The sequence below is a fragment of the Heterocephalus glaber genome, unplaced genomic scaffold, assembly GCF_053883595.1.
Source record: "Heterocephalus glaber isolate CG9 unplaced genomic scaffold, H.glaber_assembly_v1.0 deba00001460, whole genome shotgun sequence".
In the NCBI taxonomy this organism is placed as follows: domain Eukaryota; kingdom Metazoa; phylum Chordata; class Mammalia; order Rodentia; family Bathyergidae; genus Heterocephalus; species Heterocephalus glaber.
The window spans coordinates 724,770-747,498 of record NW_028258307.1 but is presented as its reverse complement, the minus strand read 5'-3'; the positions used below and the strand labels follow the sequence as shown (position 1 = coordinate 747,498).

At 51.9% G+C, this 22,729-nt stretch overlaps 1 protein-coding gene across 2 annotated transcripts in view; it reads left to right on the top strand.

Moving 5' to 3' along the window:
* Gata4 (GATA binding protein 4) overlaps nt 1–21,063 on the top strand; it is a 40,438-nt gene extending 19,375 nt beyond the window's left edge. Inside the window, exons 2-6 of one of the 2 annotated variants that reach the window (XM_013073460.3) lie at nt 12,789–12,955; nt 13,416–13,541; nt 17,434–17,521; nt 18,713–18,861; nt 19,645–21,063. In XM_013073460.3, the coding sequence (XP_012928914.2) occupies nt 12,789–12,955; nt 13,416–13,541; nt 17,434–17,521; nt 18,713–18,861; nt 19,645–19,827 (713 nt within the window). In that variant the 3' untranslated portion in view covers nt 19,828–21,063. Of the gene's footprint in view, nt 1–12,785; nt 12,956–13,415; nt 13,542–17,433; nt 17,522–18,712; nt 18,862–19,644 lie in introns of both variants that reach the window. The other variant, XM_013073459.3, reaches the window with a different exon arrangement.
* Nucleotides 21,064–22,729: the final 1,666 nt, after the last annotated feature.

Here is a 22,729-nt window from a genome sequence, read left to right as displayed (position 1 = left end):
ATAGCTGTGCTTCCTTGAAGAAGTTGAACTGCAGAGGAGAGCCTGTGTGGCATGGTCCTCTTCCAGGTCTGGGGAAGGATTGGACGCCCCACCTCAGTGACACAGGTGTGGCCCTGGGACCTGCTTTGGTCAGTCATGTGTGGTTTAGAGTCCCCATGCCGCCAAACAGAGGCCTTAGGAGCCATTCTGTGGTCCTGCCATCACTTTCTGCCTTCTGCCAGGAGGCTGGCATCTCTCACCTAGACACTTCAACCTGAATCCCAGTGTGAAACACACATTTCATCAAATTACAGCCAGCTGTCTATGGACGCATAATGCGAGCTGCCAAAAGTTAAATCCTGAATACACTGCTGAGATCTCCTGAGGTTGCAGCCGCTGACTGATGTATTGTTAAGCTGCACCCAAACCACGCATGTTTTATGCGTATGCTTTTGAACATGGCTGTGAGGAGTCTACTGGAGAATCTTTTCCCATGTGTATAACCAGATATATATGCAGGCCTACTGAAACATTGCTGTTTTCACAAAAACTGTAAATGACCAGAATATACATGTGCTTGGCTTAGTTTGGCTGCTATAATAGAGCACTGAGTGGCTTAAACAGTACATATTTATCTCTCCTGGTATTGAGATCCTGGAGGTCTAAGATGAAGGCACTGGCAGGGGCGTGTCGGGTGAGGGCCTCTTCCTGGTGTGTGGAGCGCCTTCTTGCTGTAGCCTCTCATTATGTGAAAAGACAGCTCTTTTTTCTCTTCTGACAAGGGTGCCAGTTCCATTCATGAGTGCTGCACCCTCTGGACCCCGTTACCACCTAAGCACCCACCTCTAAATGCCATCATAATGGGGCTTAGGATTTTGACATGAATTGAGGAGGAGGATGGACACGAACATTCGGTCTGTGGCAATAAGGAAGTGAATAAATAAAATATGCTGGGTTAATACAACGCCGAACTGTAGATCAATAGAAATAAAATAGGTCCACATGTCCTTACATAATTAAAACTCAGAAATAATAGTAGCCAAAAAAAGAGATTGGAATGCCAGGTTACATTGGGAGTTGACTGTATCCACAATGTTTTATTTCTTTAAAGCCATCAGAAACAGAGGCTGGGGTAGAGCACATGTTGGTGGGGTGGGGCTGTGCTTGGTCCCTGGCAGTGGGAAAAAGAATTCTGAAGCAGATATGGTAAAATATTAAGATTTGACAAGGGCCGGGGATTTAGCTCAGTTGTTTCACTGCCTGCTGTTCAAGCACAAGGATCCGAGTTCGATCCCCAGTACTAAAAAAAAAAAAAAAAAAAAAAGTAAAAAGATTTGACAAAACTAGGTGGTAGGTTTAAGAGTGTTGACCAAAACAGTAATAAAAACAGCTTTTTCTTTTAAAAGTAAGTTTGTAAATCTAATATACAGAGTGAAGCCATTCTTGTCAAGTTAAAAAGAAGATAATAGTTATTTTGTTCAGAGGTATAATGTACATGTGTGTGTGAAAACATAAAAATGCATTGGAAGTTTATACCTGAAATTCTAAATAGTTGCTGGACAGGAGATGACAAAGGAGAATAAAAGGAATCGTTACATTATGCTTTCTACTTTTCTGCAATTTATAAATTTCCAAAAAATGATTAATGAAGTAGATGCCTGGAAAAAAACTCTTAGCCACCATTACTTTTAGGGATGAGATAATTGTGATGGTGGAGACTTTGTTTTTGTGTGATATTCTTCTGTTCTGTTTGAATGGGAGGGTGGTTGGTACTGGGGGTCAAACTCGGGACCTTGCGCTTTCAAGGCAAGTGGTGGTACCACTGAGCTAAATCCCTGGCCCTGTTTGAATTTTTATAGCAATTGTCAGTTATACAATTTTTTGATGTGTTTTGAGCTAAGATACTACTAAATTGCTCAGGCTGGCCTTGAACTCACTGTGTAGCCCAAGTTGGCCTCAAACTTGCAGCGATCCTCCTGCCTCAGCCTGCCAAATGCTAGGATAACAGGCATGTGCCACCATGTCCAGCTAAATTATATAATTTTTATATAAATTCAGGGAAGAAAACTCAAAAATATATAAATAATCAGAGCTGTAATGTAGTGCCAGTGGGAGAATTCCGAAAGTAGGAAGCCAGACCTCTTTCTCAGACATCCTGAGCAGTATAGAGCAGGCCAGAGATCAGGCCCGGGTGGAAGCAGAGGTGTCTAACATTGCCGCCAAGCCCCCACCCCCCAGCAGTAGAGTCTGGCACCCTCTCGGGTGGGAGGATGGTCCTCGGGGTGTAAGCTGCTGAACCTCCTTTCAGTCAATCACCTGCACGCCTCTTTTTGTGTTGGGCTTCCTCAAATAAGATTTTAAGAAAGGTTGCTGTGGTTTAAAAACAAAGATAAGTGACAGATCAAGGCCAGCCTCAACTACATAGCAAGACCTTGTCTCAAGAAAACAAAAGTGGCGGAGAAGTCACTGATGTGAGAGCAATGTCAGATTTAGCGTTGACCTGTTATTGCCCTGTACAATTTCAAACCTGGAAGGGCCTTGGTCACCTCTGTTCACCAGGTGGTCACCAGCCTGGACGGACCAGCTGCGGCGCCCAGTGCATTGCCGCAGAGCGGCTGTCCCCTGGCCCCACAGAATTTCTGTTTTTCTGTTTTGTTTTCTATTAGCCACCCCCATTGCTAAACGGCCCTGCAACTGCCATGGACTGTGTGTTTCAGGCAAAAGCGTGCAGGGTGCGGGTGGATTAGGAGGAGAGAAGATGTAAAGTGCTGGCGGGTGGAGTTTAACCTCTGTTCAATTAAGTAATCCCCCAGAAACCCCAAGAGGGGCAGACAGACCCCTTGCTCCCCTCCCCTCCTGCGAGGCGTAAATCTCCCCTGAAATCCAACCCCAGCGTGCAGGGCAATAAAGAGGTCGCATTATATCTCCATAAATCTCCCTCTGGCTGCTGGCTGCTGGCTGCTGGCTGCTGGCTGCTGCCATCCCCGAGGTGAAGGGGAAGTTGTTTCCTCTGACAGCCTGGAAGGAAAGGCCTTTCCCTGCAGACTCATTGTCTCGTCCCCCAGGGAGCTGACCCACAATTTGTCCAGGGTTCCTGTCCATCCTGCCAGCTCGAGGCACGCCAGATGCGGCAAAGCTGGCAGAGCTCTCTCCCTCAGGCTTCCTAATAAAAGGAGCCAGGACTCTGTGTGTGTATGAGACTGAGCGTCAGAAGGCAAGCAGAAGCTGCTGCCATGCTGCACCCTGTTATCCCAGCCCCCCAAGAGCCTGCAGCAAGAAGACCACAAGTGCAAGCCCAAGCCCATCCTGGGCCACTTAGCATCATACTTAGACCCTCTCTTGAAGTTAACAAGGGGAGGAAGATGTAGCTCAGTGAGAAGGTCCTGGGTTCAACTCCCAGTGCTGTAAAAAAAAAAAAAATGAGGAGGAAAGAAGCAGCGGCTGGGGGCTGTGTGTGCAGCAGTGTGGGGCCCCGGGCAGGACAGGCCTGTGGGGAGAGGTGGCAGCTGGTAGGCAGCTTTAGGAGCACAGCAGAGCGGACGACTCAGTTGGAAATGGGTTCCACTTTGCCGCTTGGGGAATATGATGTTTCTATGAGAAGGTAGGCTGGGAGACAGAAAAGATCTTTGGAAAGATCAGAAGATGGAACCTGACTGACTAAATTAAAAATTACCACAGGAAATGATGCTGCTGCTAGTCTGAGGTATATTTACTAAATGTGTCAAATAATTACTTGTTGCTCATAGGAAATAAATTCACATTGTGCCATGCGTGCATAAGATGACAAGTGTCCTTGAGCCCCAAGTCCTCCTGGTGGCTCTCCATGTTATCAGTTCCTTGTCCATCCTCAGACAGGTCCACAGACAGGCTTCCCCTTCTTTTTGTAAGAGATACAAACCACTGTTCTGTGCTTTGCTTTGGGTCTTTCACAGCATGCGCTGGGAAGGCCCCAGTAGTACCTGGAGATCTCCATCCCTCCTGGCTCTGTAACCCCGAACAGGTTTAACCAGCTCCATACCAAATAGCCTTTCTCCAGCCTTCTGCTGCTGCAGAGTGCCTCAGCGAAGCCCTGGCTCAGAAGCCATTTCACACAAGCGTGTAGAATGAGCCCCCAGAAGTGGAAGCGCTGTACCACGTGGCCTGCATTCCCCTTCTGAGATACTGCAGCTGCCGTCCCTGTGGCTGCACCGTGCTCGCTCCCCTATGGTGCTGGCGCTTTTGTCCCTGCATCCCCACGCCCAGGGCACTGTGCGATGGTGGAGGCAGGTGGGGAGGAGGCCTGGCCGGGGCCATCGGCACGGGGCAGTGACTCAAGAGCCAGGGCTGGCACTGGACTTTGTCTGTGCTGTGCTGGGATGCCGCTCTGGCGAGCCCTCGTGTTCATGCCACGACTGCTCCGACTGTGACCGCGATGGGGAGCAGGGAAGTCAGTGCCGCGCTGGCCTCTTGAACCTGAGAAAGTACTGTGTTGGTTGGGTCTTGGGCCTGATTTGCAAGACAGGATCCCAAGGAACTGAAGAAAGTAAAGCAGACAGACATCCCCGATCCCCCGAGTCCTAGCCAAGAGAGGCATGTTTGGTTAACTGATTATTTAATCAATTTAAACCAACCGTGAAACGGGAGTAAATCTCAAGAACATGGTCCAGTGACTCGTCCTTTTAAAAGACCAACTTAGACTCCTGTATCCCTTTACTGCAGCTTCTTTTTCTTATTCATTCCCCTATCATTGAACATTAGGATTGTTTCCAAAATTCTGCTGAAAGATCTTAAAAATATACATTTCCCCCTTTAAAAAAATTGATCCATTGAATTATTAGAGCAGCTAGCAGTGTTTTTATTGCCAGCAAGAGTGGGCTGGCTCTTAGTGCAGGGTGGTGTGCTTTTCCATCCATCAGTGGCACAAACACGCACATTATAGATACACAACTACACACCTGTGTGCACACTGTACATTTGTATATATGTGCAAACCTCTGGCCGTGCCAGGATGGCTCTCCCCCTGAGTTGCGAGGTGTGCCCAGGAATAGGACATCTCGGGCACAGGTGGGGCCCTCATCTTTGCCCTGTGTCTCTGGCATTTCTGCTGCCTCGTGAGACCCAGGTCCCTGTGCGTTGAGCGTGTGTCATGTGCAGAGTAACACAGGTGGCTTGGAGGAGGGTGGACCGGTCACTGACCTCCAAGGAACATAGCTGAGTCACCTTCTCTGGACTTTAGTTTCCTCTTGTGAGTGGTCGTGGAATTGCCCAAATGCCACTTCCGGGTCTGGGGACCGTGTGTCACTCACTGCCCACCAGGAGCTGCGCCACCTTCCCTGAGATGAGCTCACACTTGGGGAGGAGCTGGCAGGTGGCTGTGGTCCTGGGAAGAGTGGGCAGCCTTTTTTGTTTTGTTGAGACAGGGTCTCACTCTGCAGTTCAGGCTGGCCTTGAACTGACTGTGTAACCCACGCTGGCCTCACACTTACTGCAGTCCTCCTGCTTCAGCCTCCCGAGTGCTGGGATTGCAGGCATGCACCACCACGCTGGACAACACCTTTGGGCACTTGCTGATCTTACTGGGCTCCCATGGCTGTGGTTGAGCCTCTGGCTGTGCTCCTGAAGCCCAGGGAGTTGTCAGCACCAACTAGAGCCTGGCTTTTGGTGTGATTCTGGGTACCTTGCTCCTGGCTTCCTGCAAACATCTCGTCTGGGAATGTCCCACTGTGGCAAAGGAAGCCATATGCTTGGACAGCATCGTACTTCTCACAGCAACCCTGCAGCCTGTGTCCTGCACACACTTAGCTCTCAGAGCACCAGAGGTTCGGACAGAGGCATCACAAGGGGACACTGTGAGCTCTGAAGCTCCATGATGTTTCCCCAGGAGCATGCAGCTGGCCTGTGTCCACCATTCTACAGGGAAACTGTTAGGTATGATCACTCTGAAGGGCCTCAAGATCTCATCTGGACAGTGATGAAGGCTGGCAGATGTGCCTGGAGAAGTTTCTGAGATCAGATGAGTGGGAAGACAGTGTGCATTGGTCCTCGACTCCTTCCGACCTTTGCTGCTCACATTTCCTGCTGGGATACATTCTGAACTACTGCTTGCTGTTGCCACTGGGAAAGAGGTGGGCTGGCAGTACAGTCAGACATCCCTAAGCTGAAGCTGCACTGTGGCCTGTGCTTAGGAGACCAGCTGGCCAGCCTGGGTTCAATCTCAATAGCTCCTCGCTCTGGGCAAGGCCTGTTGTTTTCCTGGGGGTTGAATCAGGGCATTCCCACTGAGCTACATCCCTAACCCCTTTTTTGTGTTTTTATTTTGAGACATGGCTTCACTAAGTCACTGAACTGCCCAGGCTGGGCTCAAACGTGGGATTGATTCTCCTGCCTCAGTCTCCTAGAGTGCTGGGCTTCCAGGAGTGTACCACCACGGCTGGCTACGACCTGTGTTCTTCAGCACACAAACATTGCTCTCTCACCTCCCCTCTCCTGGCTCAACCCCGCCCAAGACACACATGCCTGCTGACCCTGCTGTGACACAGACCAGGTAGGGCCAGAAGCAGGCCTCTCTCGGCTCCTCGGCGACAGGGCTGCTGGCCTGGTGGAGTCTCACAGCTCGCCTTTCTCCCTGCAGTCTGCAAGGCCTTCTGGTGTATGGGGTGTTGACTCTCACAATGTGCCACAAATATTTCCCAGCCCTTTGCTTTGCAGCCTCTTCCTCCTCGGTTTGCCTCTCTCTCCCTCCTCCTGTCTCTCTCCTTTCCTTCCTTCTCGCTCTCTGGGCTTTCTTCCTTCCTCCCAGAGCGGCCGTGCTTGTTTGTAGCCTGCTCTGGGACCTGAGGCCCACTGTGTGACTCCCGGCCAGCTCCCGAGTGAATGCTACCCATTGGCAGCCAGGGCAGAGGCCCCACGACTGCAGCCGGGCTGTGCCGGGCAACCACTTCAGCTCGGCAGCCCCGGAGCTTCCAAAATAGGTGCTTTCATCCCGTGCTGAGCACCAAGCCCTCCCTGCACAGCTGCTGTCACGGCAGAGCCTGGAGCCTGACGAAGCCCAGAAGCCCTGGCTCAGGGCTGCCAGAGAGGCTCCGGTTTGTTTGCACCTGGGGCCTCAGGCCCAGGCGCCGCCGGAGGGCTGGATCGGGGCCTGTCAGGGAATCCAGGCCCAATCTCTGGTGAACTTTGGATGCGACGTGCGGCTGTGGTTCAGCAAAGGACACTTGGGTGAGGCTGGGGACTTTGTTCCCCAAGCCCCTCGGTTCCGGAGAAAGAGCTTCTCGCTGCCTGGCCTAGGTGGGGTCTGGCTTTCCCTGGATCCTCTCTTGGATCCTGGTCACCCCTCCGATCTCTCTAGCCCTGAATAGCTGCCCTGGGCATGGGCGACTATTGCTGCGTATGCCTTCCCTCCCAAGTAGATGACAGAGAGAGCTCGGACAGCAGAAGCCAGGCCTTAGCGCTGACCTCCGAGGTTTGTCACCTTTCATGAAATTGTTTTCAGTTGTGGGTCCCCAGCTAGGCCTGTGCACTGTGGAGTGGAGACTTTGCTTCCATTTTCTAACTACCTGTGTGTCCAGCCCTCATCACAGGAGCCCATGTGGCCACTGCAGGGCAGGAGGCAGAGCAGTAGTGGCCCCATCAGAGACCATGTCACCTCCACGTGCAGGTGTGGTCACTGTCCTCCAGTGTGGGCCCCAGACCTGGCTCTGCCCAGCAGGCAGAGGGCCAGAGGGCCACGGCCATAGCAGGGCAGGACTGGGATTTTGACACCTGTGCAGCAGGCTGGCACCCAGCTGTCCACCAACCAAGCTTGCTCTCCAGCAGTCAGCAGACAAATCCCGCTCTGGGCAGTGCCCGGAAAGCAATGCCAGCTCTGGCCCTGGCCCCTAGCATCCCCCTTCCCCCTGCTTCCCCCCCACATATCCTTCTCCCAGCCTTGCCTGGTGAGGTGGGTGGGTCCCCAAGATGGATGGAGGAGGTCGAGGAGAGGTCGAGCCAGGCCTGGGATTGCGTCATTCCTCAGCAGGCAAGGCAAGGCTGAGATCTTCCAACTCCTGGCCTCGGTTTCCTTCCCAGCACCTGGGTGGAGCAATCTTCCGTGATTCCTGGGAATGTCCATCCTACTTCAGAAAGCTGGACTTGTGCCCTCTCAAAAATTATTTTTTTTCTTTTCTGTGTGCGTGTGTGTGTGTGTGTGTATGTATGTGTGTGTGTTGCTGGGGATGGAGCCCAGGGCCTCCCACACGCTAGGCAAACATTCTACCACTGAGCTACACCCTCGGCCCTAAAAGAATAATCTAAAGGAGGGCATGGCATAGCAGTAGGAGCTCGATCCACATTCTTAGGATTAGGACACATTTCATTCTGTGCTTTTGATTGCTAAAATAATCACTGATTAATGCTTCCCATGGGGAGCCCCTTGGAGCCTTGCTTGGGTTGGCTCTGGCCTGCAGCCTCCAATCGGTCAACTGTGGGAGTCGCGTAGGATCCTGAGGATGGCCCCCATGGCTTGTGAAAAGGTCAGATTCCCGAATCTCCTAGCGCTTTTATCTGCCCTTGGCCCTCCCCAATAATCAGGCACCAAGGTTTGTCCCTGCTCTCCATCTGCCTCCCGCCCCTGCCTCCTAACAATAATCCATCATCTTTATCTCGCTCGGTGTTTGTGAAGCACTCTATGGCCATTGTTGTAAGTTTTCCCTCTCATTTGCAGAGTGTTTTACAACTATTATTAGGAGTCTTTCCTCCCAGTGTGGGGTGATGCCCACCTACTTCCCGGGTGGGCTCCACTGCTGCCCCACCAGGTGGACAACCCCCCACATCCAGCACTGGGTGGTGGGCTGTCACCAGTCAGAGCCTGGCTGTGCCTTCATGTGATCTGGGACACTCTGCCCACCTCCTTTCCTGTGGAGGAGAAGGAAGTGGTTGTCACCAAGGGTCACAGCAGACGTTAGTGCTGGTTTGGGGCTCAGAGCCTGTCACCCCTTCCTCTAAACAGTGGGGCTTCATCTTAGGACAGGGCCTCATTGTGTTGCCCAGGTTGGCCTCAAATTTGAAATCCTTCCGCCTTAGCCTCCCAAGTAGCTGGGATCATAGGTGTGCGCCACTAGGCCCAGCTAGGCAGCAGGGTCTGCACTTTATTATCTCCACGTTTAGCTCAGGATGATATAGTACATCTGCCTCAGATGTAAGAGGGTAAAGTTTTCCCTTTCCCTATTGTGGATGGGCAGTTGCTTTGAGGTGACTAGATTTCTTGTTTTTATCAAATGTTTAAAAACGGGCAATTACTCCATTATGGGGTGCTGTTTCTTAAGAAGAAAAGTCCATACAATTTAGCTGGTCAAAGAAGTTGCTTCTTTCTGGTAGCCTTGGCTGCCTTCACAGCGTAGATGACTTTTCTGTGATATGGTTCTCAATTTATCATTATAGGATAAGCATTTCCTCTGGTTACATTGCCTTTGTAATAATCACTTAAATTTTTTGTGTAACATTTCATTGAATTTGTTGGATAGCAAGATTTTATGGCAGAAGAAATGGAAATGTCTGCAGCACCGGAGCTGGACGTGGAAGTGGTCGTGGGGAGATGTGTGGGCCTGGGTCCCTCGGGGAAGCCTGGCCTTTGCGCCCATCTGTCAGCTTCCTTTGGCTGCTGTTTAACGCCTGGCCCTTCTCTCTGGTTGGGCTTCCATCTGGGTTGGACTTCCACACTTCCGATCCTACCCCGCAGCATCCGCCTCCTCCGGGCCCCAGCTCAGCTGAGTTTGTGTTCCGAAAGGGGCTGGGCAGTACTGTTACTCCTTGCTGTGCAGGTTTACCTGGCCCAGGGAAGCCTTCGCATTCCAAGAGCGAGACGCCGACCTAGCTCCCATGACCTTTTGGCCTGCCTACGTAGCTCTTGTTCTGTAAATACAGTGTTTGTGGGTAACAAATGTGTGCTTGCCAACCTCCAGTGACTCTAGCTGGACGGCAAAATAGGTGCTTGTGTGTAACCTGCTTTTAGAGGCAAACCCTGGTGTTGGGCTCTGGAGGCAACAGAAGAGGGTGACCAGCAGAGGGGACACATCCTAGGCTTCTGTCCCCACCTGTGAAGCACTAAGTGTGGAGGGAAAGGGGAATCTTCCTGTGAAAAAGAGGGACTCCCTATGAGGTTTTGGACCATAGAGTTGAAACAGACCAGAACTAGGAAGGAAGCTGGCGGGCTTGTCTCCAAAAGGAGGAGAGTGAGCAGTAGACGGAGATGGTCATGGTGGTGGTCCGAAAGTCTGCCGTTTTCTTCCGTAACACAGGACAGGATGGGAAGTGGGCAGAGACAGAGAAGAGACAAGATCGGCCACAAACTGTTGGAAGCTGGATAATGGTCGAATAAGAATTTGTTTTATTTTCTGCATCTTTCTGAATATGGGGGTTTTTGTAATAAAGAAAAACAGAACAAAAGGGTTGGACTAGGGTTAAACTGGAAAGACAATCAAAAAATAGTCTTCCATCCCCAAGCATAATTCAAGCCAGAATGCCGTGTCTCAGTTCAATTCTGGGGCTGTAGTGCCATCTAGTGCTCATGGCAAACCAAATGCCGACGTTGCCACTCTCCTGGTGAGGGAGGCGCCGTCTAAGTCCCACGAACTCCTGGCCTTTCTAGGTCCCTGTAGGAGGGCCTGGAGCAGAGGAGCGGGGCCTACAGGCCAGAGGCAAGGGCTGTGGAGGGACATCGTGCTTGTCATGGAGGTGCAGGTGGGAGAAGCCCTGGACAGCAGTCACTGCTGAGGGCAAGTGACCTTGGCGGGGGGCCTCAGTGTGACCCAGGAATAAAAATAGCCTTTCGTGTGACGTGTGACGGCTGTGCTTGGCCGCCTGGCCTGAGCAAACAGCCTCTCACACCTGCACACTGTTTACCTGCTGCGGACACCCAGCTACCTGTTTGCAGGTGCAAGTGACTGTTTGTGTACTCAGAGTTGGGGGGAGGCCCCCCATCCTCCTCTGGCCCACATTCCCTTAGAGCTGGGAGCTGGGAGCGGGGCCTCTGAACTAGTAAAACTGCAGCTGAGCCCTGGCTAGGGATCGGAGGAGGATAGTGCTTTAAAACCCTGCCCCAGGATGAGCTCCAACTCGCTGGAGACAAGCGACCCTTGCTTCCGGTGAAGAGCAAGAGCAGTCTGTGGACAGAGGTGGCTGTGTTTAATTAGGGACAGAAAATTGAGGGAGCTTGGAGTCGGAGACTTTGGGGAGTTCCAAGTCAGGCTTTGTGTAGATCAGGAGAATGAGTGGCCCGGGCAGTGAGAAAGGCACTCGAGGAATCTGCCTTCCGGAACACTGCCCACGTGGAAGGGAAGGGGTAGTGAGGGAGGGAGGACAGGCACTGGCGGCGTTCTGCAGCGTGGAAGGCAAATGCTTGCAGCTGAACAACACCAGCGTGCCACTGCTTATAATGTGTATCTCTCTGTCCCAGTGAGCCAGGGAAAATGTCGACGATACAGCAGATCATGCAGATATAGGAAAGTAGAGAAAATGAGGGAATTAAACATTTTTTGCAAGGCACTCTGAAATTGTCAAGGACATAAATCGCTGGGTGTAGTGACACATGCCCTTCACTCCAGGCTGAAGCAGGAGGATCACGTGTTTGAGGCCAGCCTGAACAATTGGCAAGACCCTGACTAGGAAGAGTGCAATTGTAGCTCAGTGGTGGAGTGCTTGCCTAACATACGTGAGGCCCTGCTTCAATCCCCAGTTCCACAAATAAACGAACACATTAATAATAAGTAATCTAGCCCCTTTGACCTAGAAATCCTGCTTCTACCAATAACCAGAAACATACAGATTTACGTACAAAATGAACAGTATTTTCAAAGCAAAAATCGGAACTGGATAAAGATTATTGAATGACAGTAGGTAACAGATAGCCCAGGGGCTGAGAATGTGACGTCACAAGCTCAGTGTGGGTGCGACACGGGACCTAGCATGTGCAAGGTCCTAGGTTCAATCCCTAGTGTTGCAGGAAACATTTTTTCTAATGTAGGAAAACACTTTGGTATTAAGGACAAAAAGACAGGCTCACAATTATACAGTTGGATTGGATTTCTCTAAGGGCCAGTGAGTTGAACATTGTTTTGTGTATGTATTTGTTGGCCATTTGTACTTCTTCTGAGAAAGGCCTGTTCATTTCGGTTGCCCATTTTTTGACTGGGGAGAAGTCCAGATGGTTCCCCCAATTACCTGTTCCGTTGTTTAAAAATATTTTAATACATGCGCTGATTTGTACTGCTACTTTCTCTTAGTTTATTGAAAAGAAAGTCTGGAACCAAGCTGGGTGTGGTGGCACACGCCTGTAGTCCCAGCACTTGGGAGGCTGAAGCAGGAGGATCACCCTGAGTCCAAGAGCCTGAACTACATAGTGAGACCCTGTCTCAAAAAATTAAAAAAAGGCGGGGGGGGGTTTGCAGCATTATCTTTTGTTTCTTCTTTGTAAGAGAATCTTTGTGGTTGATGTCTTACACTCTGCGTAACTACTTTGAAGATAACGATACACGGTGTATTAACTGTTGTCATTCTCTTATTATTTTGTTATGAAGTTTGTTTTATTTTTCTTTAAATAAAAAAGAAACATCGCAGTTTGACCGCAGCTCGGCAAACATGTAACACACGAAGGCTGTCTGCTCAGGGCGGCCTCGGGGCTGGGGCTCCAAGAGTCCAGACTGAAACCAGCTGCCCCTCCCAGCCCAGCAGCGGGCGGCTCTGCCTTTCCTCTCGGGAGCCTGCGCGTCTGGCGGCGTCGACGTCCTCTGGCCACGGCCCTGGGCAGCCGAAGCGGCGGCAGTAATCCTCGGTCCTCTCCTCTTCCCCGCCAGCAGACATGTTTGACGACTTCTCGGAAGGCAGGGAGTGTGTCAACTGCGGCGCCATGTCCACCCCGCTGTGGAGGCGGGACGGGACGGGGCACTACCTGTGCAACGCCTGCGGCCTCTACCACAAGATGAACGGCATCAACCGGCCCCTCATCAAGCCGCAGCGCCGGCTGGTAAGCGGAGCCCGGCGGCCCGGGTGCCACGCGCTCCCTGCTCGCGGCGAGGGGGTCTCCGGGGTGGGATCCGAACACTCCCGTGGGCTGAGGGGCCCCTGGGTGGGGCGGGAGCGTGACCTGAGCTCTAAGGATGTGCGGGCCATGCAGTCCAGCCGGGCCAGTGCGGAAGGAAGCAACGGTGAGCTCGCAGACGGGACGTCCGGGCCGGTCGGACCCAGGCTCCGTGGGGAGCCCGACTTCCTGGTTCACAGGCCGCGGTGTCCTGAAAGCCTCCTCCCTCCCTCGGGCCCTGAGGAAGGCCAGCCGTCTCGTTTTAACTGCTCAGTTCATAAATCCCACGGCCCAGGAAGACTGAGCAGCTGGTGCTGGCTCTGGGTGCGAGGCCACACGGGGCCGTCACGGCCGGCCGCCAGGGGCCCTCCCCGCGGGCATGGAAGGGTCACTTCCTGTATTGCAGTCCGCCTCCCGCCGAGTGGGCCTGTCCTGTGCCAACTGCCAGACCACCACGACCACGCTGTGGCGCCGCAACGCCGAGGGCGAGCCGGTGTGCAACGCCTGCGGCCTCTACATGAAGCTGCACGGGGTGAGTGACACGCCCCGCCCGCCCCGGCCTCCTGGGGTCGAGCTCCTTCGCTGGGTCGCCCCAGCCTCGCTGAATTCCCCCTTGTCTTCCTTACTTCAGAAGGCTTTTTTCCCGTTCTTAACAAAGACACTTAGATTTCAAGGGAATCTTAGGGACTTTGCCGGTCTAGCTCACATTTGAATTCCCACTTTACAGATGAGGAGAATACACATATGTTAAGTATATTGGAGCATGAGGTATAACCAAGGTGACATTTTCATTCGATGGATAAAATGACAGTTTAAGAATAAATGCATTGCGGGGCTGGGGACTTAGCTCAGTGGCACCACGCCTGCCTCGAAAGCATAAGGGCCTGAGTTCCATCCCCAGTACCAAAAAAAGAAAAGAAAAAGAAAAAAAAAAAGAATAAACGCATTGCTGGGCACGGTGGCTCACACCTGTGACCCCAGCACTCGAAGGTGGGGGCAAGAGGATTGCTGAGAGTTCGAGACCAGCCTGGGCTACATAGTGAGTTTGAGGCTGGCCTGAACTATATAGGGAGACCCTGTCTCAAGAAACAAAAGAAAACAAAACAAAATGCATTGACAGAATTGGCTGTTCATCTGGAAAACAAGCAAACCATGACTTCCACAGCTACCTTAAACAAAAGTCAATTTAGGTGATTCAAAGACCTTAGCCATAAAAGTCTTTCAAATAAAATGAAAATGTTAGACAATAATATACCACATTGAAAATGCCAGACAGTAAAATACCACAATGAAAATAGTAGACAGTAAAATAAACACAATAAAAATACAAGACCATAAAACTATAAAAATGTAAGAGGAAGTATTTATATAACCTTAGACATGGGAGAAGAACCTCTTAGGGAAATTTTAAAATTCCTAAGCCATATAAGAAAAATTAGATAATACTGTATTTAATGATAGTGTATGGAAAATGGCACCTAAAGAAAGTAAAAATCCATATATACACCTACCAGAAAAGGGGTCAGTCTTTCCTTAATACAAAGAGCTTCTGTAAAGCTCTCTAAGTTATGACTTGGAACAATCTCCATTATAGAGCTGGGGTTTTTTGTTTTGTTTTTTTGCAGAACCAAGGATTGAACTCAGGACCTTGTGCTTGCAAGGCAGGCGCAAGGCACCATAGAGCCCATCCCCAGTCCTACGGAGCTGTTTTTAAAGGGCAGAGTATAGACCACTATGCATAGCTTGACACCATTTTTATAAACAAAGAGGAAGAACATAGCTCCCATGCTGTTGCTCATCCGCACTAGAATACCTCTGGAGGGCTACGTAAGAGACTGGTAGCACGAGTGCCTTTAGCAGAAGAAATGGGGTGGTTGAGGGTGCCTTCCATGCGAAAGAACTTGCCGCACATGCCTGAGGCCCTGTGTTGGGTCCCAATACTGCCAGAAAAAAAAAGTTTGGGAGTAAGGACTAGAGGGACCTTTTTTTACTCTGTCGTCCCTTATACCTTTTAGATGGACCATATCATATCTTAATTGTTCAAATGTAAATTAAACTAAAAGCAAGCAAGCAAACCAAAAAACAGAAAGACCCTGGGACCTAAGAAAATAGCATTGATCTCCTCCCAGCCTCACCAAATAGGCAAAAGACACAGCTCACAGAAGCCTCCCAGCCATGAAACAAGCATGGCGGGCCGCGCCTGAGAACCGGGGAGATGCAAGAGAAAACAATCACAACAGTCCCTGTTTTCCATTTATTTGACAAAAATCAAAACAAGTAATAAAATCGAGTACTGGTATGGATTTTGGACAATGGATCCTCTTCCGTACTATTGATTTGTATGTTAATTACTACATGTATTCTTTCAGGGAATTAACCTAGCCATGTGTGTTAAGGTTAAAAGCACGCTTACCTTTTGATTAGTAAAGAGAAATTAGCTTTTAGTCACCAGTACACAATGAAATTTCAACCGTTCCTTGCTGCAGTGTTTGTCATGGCATAACCCAGAAACAATCTTAAACCCCGTAGGAGATGGTCAAATAAATTATGGCAGACCCCATAATGTGGAATATTGGGCAGCAAAAAAAATATATTGGGCAGAAATTTTAAAATAGTAACTTATATGTTATATGTACCATATTTGTTAACCTGGAAAATGAAAAGGCAAATTGCAGAATAATATGTATAGCTGGACCCTCTGCTTCTGAGGCTTGGGGTGCATTAAAGGCACAAATTGGTACAGATGGGGGGACAGAGAAGGGGTGAATACATGCTCACCTCCATGTGTAGGAATGTATGTGTACATGCATTCGAGAAATTTTTAAAATGTAAAAGACATAACAGACTGTTAAATCCACTTGCCTCATGGCGATAGGATTAATGGTAGTGGGGTGGTAGGAATCATTAACTTAATCTCATGCATATTTTATGATTTCTTATAATGATCAAATGGTTAAAAGAGTTATGAATATGCATAAAAAACACACTTCTTTTTTTTTTTTTTTTTTGGTACCGGGGATCAAACTTGGGTCCTTATGTTTGCGGGGCAGGCGGCGGAACCACTGAGCTAAATCCCCGGCCCAAATACACTTATTTCTACAAAGAAGTGTATATAAGGATGTTCGTTGTTTCATTATAGTAACGAAAATAGAGGAAAAAACATTTAGGAAGAAAATGGTTGTTCTAAAGAACTGGGTTCTTTAAAAGGGGGAATAGCAAAAGAAACTTCCAGGGCAATATTTTGCATGTTTAAAAAAGACTATGTCCTCAAAAAGTCTGAAGTAGAATTACCATATGATCCAGCAATACCACTTCTGTGCCTATATAAAAAAGATGAAAGGCTGGGTCTCAGAGAGATACTGCATCTTCATTGTGTTAGCTTCACGCGACTGAAATGAAACATCTGCAGCAAGGAATGTGATAAAGGGAACGGTTTATTTAGCTTGCAGTTCTGGAAGTTCAAGGTGAAGATCAGGCGACCCTGCTGGTTTGGCTTCTGACTGGGTCGGAGAGAGCTCACACCATTACCAGGAACCAGAGACTGGGGGCCATGGTCCCTTTTGAGGCTGAGCCTCCTGGCACTGCCACCCTGGGGACACCCTGGATGGGGGCCTCCGCCAGCCCCACTGCCTGTGGACCATCTGTGACGGCTCAGGGGCGCGAGTGTCCGCAGTCCGGGCAGTTCAGTGAGAACAGTGTCCCCACAGGGCAGTCTCTCCGGCATCACCCATGCTCGCCTCTCACCCAGGTCCCCCATTGGCTCCTCCCAGACTCCTGTAGGCAGAGCTGTTAGAGCAGCCTTTGCATCTCCACCGACTGGCACCGCCCCAGCTTATGTCTGTTTCCCAGCAAAATCATTACTGCACCTTTCCGTCTGTACAGTGTCCGCATGTGGCCGGTGGAGGCTCCCGCCCATGCTGTTCCTGCAGCCTAAAATGCCAGGCCCTTGTCTGCAGCAGCCTCCTCCAGGAAGCCTTCCTTGGCAGCCTTCTGTTGTCTCCTCCCCATCCCAGGATGGAGTTTACTGCTTCCTCTCTGATATCCTATCCCACCCAGCAGAGCCTGGTCATTTCTACCTGTCTGTCTTTCCCACCAAACAACTTCGAGCAGGAAGGAAGGGTGTCGTCAGTTCTTTACTTCTCTGCTTCACCAGGGTCTGGTAAAGCACCTACCGTGTAACATAGGTGCCTCATCATTTTCCCCGCTGCGCTGGGCACTGACCCCAGCAGCCCCTGCATGCTAGGCAAGTGCTGGGCCGCTGTGTGATACTCTGGTCCTTGGGACATTTTTAAAGTAGTGATTTCTTTCTCCGCAGGCTTTGCACCCCATCTAGCCCCTAGGTTTGCAGAGGGTTGTGCAGTGTGTGTGTGCCTGTTTCAAACTCTAGTGGAATATACAATATCTGCTGACTTGTGACCCTCTAGGTTCCCAGGCCTCTTGCTATGCGGAAAGAGGGGATTCAGACACGGAAACGGAAGCCCAAGAACCTGAATAAAGCGAAGACACCAGCAGGTGAGGGGAAGAGCTGTTTGTGAGCAGATGAACAAGTCAGGCCCCCGCAGGGGTGAGGACCATACCTTCATCCGTCCTCGGCTCCTGGGGACAGAGTGAAAACTCCATGAGAAAGTAACATCTTGGGGGAATAGCAGGAGCTTTTGCGCAGACTCAGCTCAAACTGTGTTAACTACTGTCTGTTGCAGCGATCCGGCTGCACCAGTCATGGGCCTGAAGGAGAGGGGAGCATGGTTGGAGCACGATTTGGTGCTGTGGCCCCAAGAACTCCCTCCTTTCAGTTCTCTTTGAAGGACAGGGTCCTGTTAATCACATTCCCAACAGATTGATCTGTAGCCAAGTAGTGCTTTGTACTTGGAAATCTTTCTAAATACTGGATCATATCCTTGGGCAACAGCTTATTAGCCCCATCTTTCTAATGAGCAAACTGAGGCCCGAGGACAGGAGTGATTTGAGAAAATCATTTGGCTGATGTGGGGGCGGGGGGGGGGTTATCTTCTAATCTAAGTCAGGAGAGTGTCAGATAAATTGCCCATTTCCAGGACCAGGACATGATCAAAGCTGTACTCTTCTAGACCCGACAATGGCTTACTTTCTCTGGCAGGACATTTATTACTAGGGTTTCTTCCTCACCCCAGCAGTCCTCCCCTTTCTTCCTGCTTCCCCACTTCCCATCAGTGCGGCCGCTTCCAGGGTACCCACAGTCCTTCCCAGAGCAGTCACAGGCAAAGCAGCCGTTTGTTCAGGTGCACAGTGTCCTCCCCAACACCCCAAATCCAGGAACCCAGCTTTGGCAGCAGCTCCAGGCCATTTATAACCTCTGCTTTCCAAGTAGTGTGACCGTGCATCTTTTGCTATGGATACATCAATGTATCGATTTTGTCGATAGTTGTCTCAGATGCCGCCACAGGTCTTACAATATACGGTATTTGCACTTTTTGAAATCCAGAGTGTTTTGAATCCTCAAGCATGTTGGCTCAAGGGAGCTGGGACTGGGGGGCCGTGAGCCCGTCACGTGTAACAGCCCCTTGGAATTCTGGCACTTCCACCCAGTGTTAAGAACTGTTGGCTGCACTGATGAGGAGCCTGCCCTTCTCCTGCCGGATGGAAAGGGAGCCCTTCACAGGGCCTGGCCCCGCTGTCCCAAGTGACACCGTCCTGTGCCCCTGTCCTGACCCTGCCTTGTTCCAGGTCCTTCGGGCAGCGAGAGTCTTCCTCCCACCAGCAGCGCTTCCAGCAGCTCCAGCAATGCCGCCAGCAGCAGCAGTGAGGAGATGCGCCCCATCAAGACAGAGCCCGGGCTGCCCTCTCACTATGGCCACAGCAGCTCCATGTCCCAGGTGCGCCCCAGGGTGCGGGGAAGGGCCGAGGGGCAGGCGGCTTCAGGCCCCGCCGCTGAGCTGCCCTCAGTGTGTCTGACCGGGACACTGGGGACACACAATTTAGCAGCTTCTCTGTGCCACGAGGCCTTTGGGACCAGGAGAGGAGCCCAGGGGCTGGCACCCTGGCAGAGGGGAGGTGACAGCACTGCCACACCCTGCACCACAGGTGGGCACGGGGCTGTCCACAGCAGGGCGGCTTGGCCTTGGAGAGAGGGAGGAGGACCCTGCTGGCATAGGCACAGGCTTGGGGATGCAGAGTGCAGGCTTGCTGATGAGGGTGCCAGTTCTGAGGAGCCCCGGAAGTGCCCTGGGCCCCTCTTGAAGATGGTAGGGTGCTGTCTCCACTCCTCTCCCTCTTTGGGGGTCAGGGTGTCACAGTGTCTCTTCATTGGACAAAGCCCTGATCGCTTTCCATGGGAAATCAAGGGCAGCCGTGTCCTAATGAGCCTTTTATTGTCAAGCAAACCTGGGAGCACCTGGTCCCTTAGACACAGGAATGCCAGGCTCTCCCCACCCGAGCAGTGGGAATGGTTCCTTCTTCACAGAGCTGGTGAGGAGACTGTAGATAGTGTCTCGTGTGACCATCCGAGCCACAATATTCACAGACCCAGCGGGTCACAGCCCTGGGGATTGGGGAGACTGAAGCGCTCGTGCCCTGGCCTGGGGTCAGAGCCTCTGAGGACATCTGCATGGTGGGGAGTCCCCAGGCATCCCGGCCTCATCCTGCTCTCTGCCTTTCAGACATTCGCGGTCAGCGCCGTGTCTGGCCATGGGCCCTCCATCCACCCGGTCCTCTCGGCCCTGAAGCTGTCCCCGCAAGGCTACACATCTCCCGTCAGCCAGTCACCGCAGGCCAGCTCCAAGCAGGACTCTTGGAACAGCCTGGTCTTGGCTGACAGTCACGGGGACATAATCACTGCGTAATCCTCCCCTCCTGAAGTTCCTGCACGGACCTGGGACCTGGGGGTCCCCCGGGGTCACCCTGCTACCTGGGAATGACTCCAGAACAGCTGGGAAGAACTTGAAGTCAGTGACAGCTGGGGGAGGTGGACGCTGGACCTCCTCCCAGGCCTTCCCAGGAGGGAACAGGACAGAGACCTCGCCCTGACCCAGCAGAGGAGGAGCCCACCTCTTTCTCACTTCCGCCCTGAGCAGGACAGGACATCCTCCGGCCCTGCCTCCCTCCGCTGGGCCCGGGAGTGGTTTCTCCACTGTGTCCGCAGCACTGGGCTCTGCCTGCTGTGCACGGGATGTGACTGCCCTGCCCTTCCCAACACTCCCTGGGGGCACGCACATCCCTGCACCCTTCAGCACCAGGCCCAACTCCACAACACTGGGTGCCACGCTGATGATACTGAGCACTTCCTGGGCTGTCAGCCACCGCGTGGGCTGGCACCATCCAGGTGCTACTTGGCAGGGCCTTCCCCTCCCTCCTGCTCTTCACCCCAGGGCCTCTGACATGAAAATCCCCGCACAAACAAGAGCTCAGCAGTGTACCCCAGCAGCACCTCAGGTCTGTCCCCACCTCCTCTGTCCACCCGTCACACGTGGAGGGTTCTGGGGAAAAGCAAAGCGTTCTCCTGCTAAAGCAACTTCAGCGACTGCTCATCTGTGCCTTGATGTCCCTCTGGAGGGGCACCCACGGGGCACTGTCCTGCTCCGAGGACCCCTTCCTGCCTGCCTGCCTCCGAGCCTGCCAGGACCATGGGCCTGGATCCTTCTCCCAGAAGAAATCTTCTGTCCTGGAGGCCAAGAGCTAGCGCATTTGCAAGATAAATTCAATGCAAGCAAATAAAGCAAAACTCATGGAAAGAAAGAGGCCGAGGGAACGTGTGGCTTGCACCCACCCTGGAAGTGGCCTTCACACCCCCTGTGCCAGGCTCAAGAAGACTTCCTCCTGGTCCCTGCCACCCACAGAGCTGTAGCTGACTGTGGCATCACCGTGCCCTTCCCCAAATGCCCGGCCCCACCCTGGAGCGTAACTCGCCGTAGCAGAGAATACCTTTGAAGCAAGATTCTGTTTTAATCATCATTTACACTGTTTTCTCCCTAAAGGCCTCCCTCCCATTCCTCCCTAACCCACAAACCTGTTAACATTGTCTTAAGGTGAAATGGCTGTAAAATCAGTATTTAACTAATAAATTTATCTGTATCCCTCTGTCCCTTCTCCTCCCTCAGGTCTCTCCTGGGAGGCCCAAGGATGTCTTTTTCCTGTCCCATGCACAGGTGCCTCTGCAGGTGGTGGCGCCTGGCAAGCATGCGTTTCCCAGCCCCACTGCCAGTGGGAGACCAAGGAGGTAGCCTCTGGGCTTCACTCTCTGGGCCAAGGCTGCACCCACCTCTGACTGAGCTCCTTCGTCCTCACCTTGTTAGGAGACTGCAGATGCCGCCCTGTGCGGGGGCCATTGTTTGGGCTCCCCTCTGGACTCAGAGGTTCCATTTACCTTCAAGGCGGATGCTCTCTGCATGCTGCTTTAAGGTGTGTCGTGCAGGTAGCCCCGAGAGCTCCTGTCCCCTCTGCCTGTCCTTTGTGGTCCAACCCACACAGACTCCTGAAGAGGCACATGGTGCTCACTCCAGTGAGATGAGGCCAAGGCTTTGTCTCCTGTATCAGGAGCGATGGTCCTGCGGCCACCCTCTGCCGCAGTTTCCTGTGCTGGGATGGGGAGCAGATGTCTCCCTGAGAACGGTCCTGCCGCTCATTTGGCTCATTTAATGTTTCAAAACAGCCACTTTCAACTTTCTTCTATGTGAAGTCAGAAAAGCCTTTAAACATTAAACTGAGCTTCTGTAGAAGGATGCGTGGTAGATCACTAGAGTATCAAGTGACAGATTCCAACCGGAAGCTATGGGACTTGTCTTGGCTGTGAGAAGAAGCACATGGCTTCCGAGCCATATGGCGTCTGATGAAGTCCTTGCTTTAAAACATTTGTGCCACTTCCCTTTCACAATAGCTTTCAGACCAAAACTCCACGCGATACCAGGAGATCTCCACCCTCATGTAGCTACCATGGGCACCTCAGCGCAGTGGGGGACTCAGCCCCATGCTCCCTGGCTGGTTCTTCTCCGGATCAAAGCCATCCCGGAAGAAGGCTGTTACTCCGATGAGGGTTGTTACCAAACACCTGCATTCAGGATGCCAGGGTGCACCGGGGGAAGGAGTGAGGAGCACAGGACAGCAGTGTTAGACCAGATGACCTAGAAGCAGGTAACCAAGCAGCCCGTGGGTGTGGGTCTGCGTGAACCCCCTGGGCACCTACAGTCACCTCAGGCTGCGACACAGCCTGCTGACACTGAGGTTTGATCGTTTCACAGTTGCAGAGAATTCCTCCTGACTTGAAAGCCATTAAGAGGGATAGGCAGGAGACGATTCCCCTGGGTGTGTGCTTTCGGTATAAGTTTAGATTCACTGAACTCAGAGCCCCCAGAACTCGGCACACCCAGTGCCTCAGTCAGCTTTCCATCACTGTAACAAAGTGCCTGATATAATTCACTTACAGCAAGAAAAGGGTTATTTTGGCTCACGGTTTTGGAGGTCCAGTCTGAGATCCAGTGGACTCACCCCTGTGGGCACCTGGTGAGGGTGCCGGAAGGGCCTGGTGCAGAGTGGTGTCAGAGCCAAGTGCTCACCTCATGGCCAGGAAGCTGAAGGGAAGAGCCCCCCACAGTGACTGGAGGACCCTGCAGAGGCTGCACCGCCTCCTGGCCACCACCCTGGGGATAACACACGGGCCCTCGGGGGACACTGGAGACCCCCGAACGCTGGCCTGTGTACCAAGGGTGGGGGACAGCCCTGCAGGAGGGACTTTGGAATACTCGTCTCGTG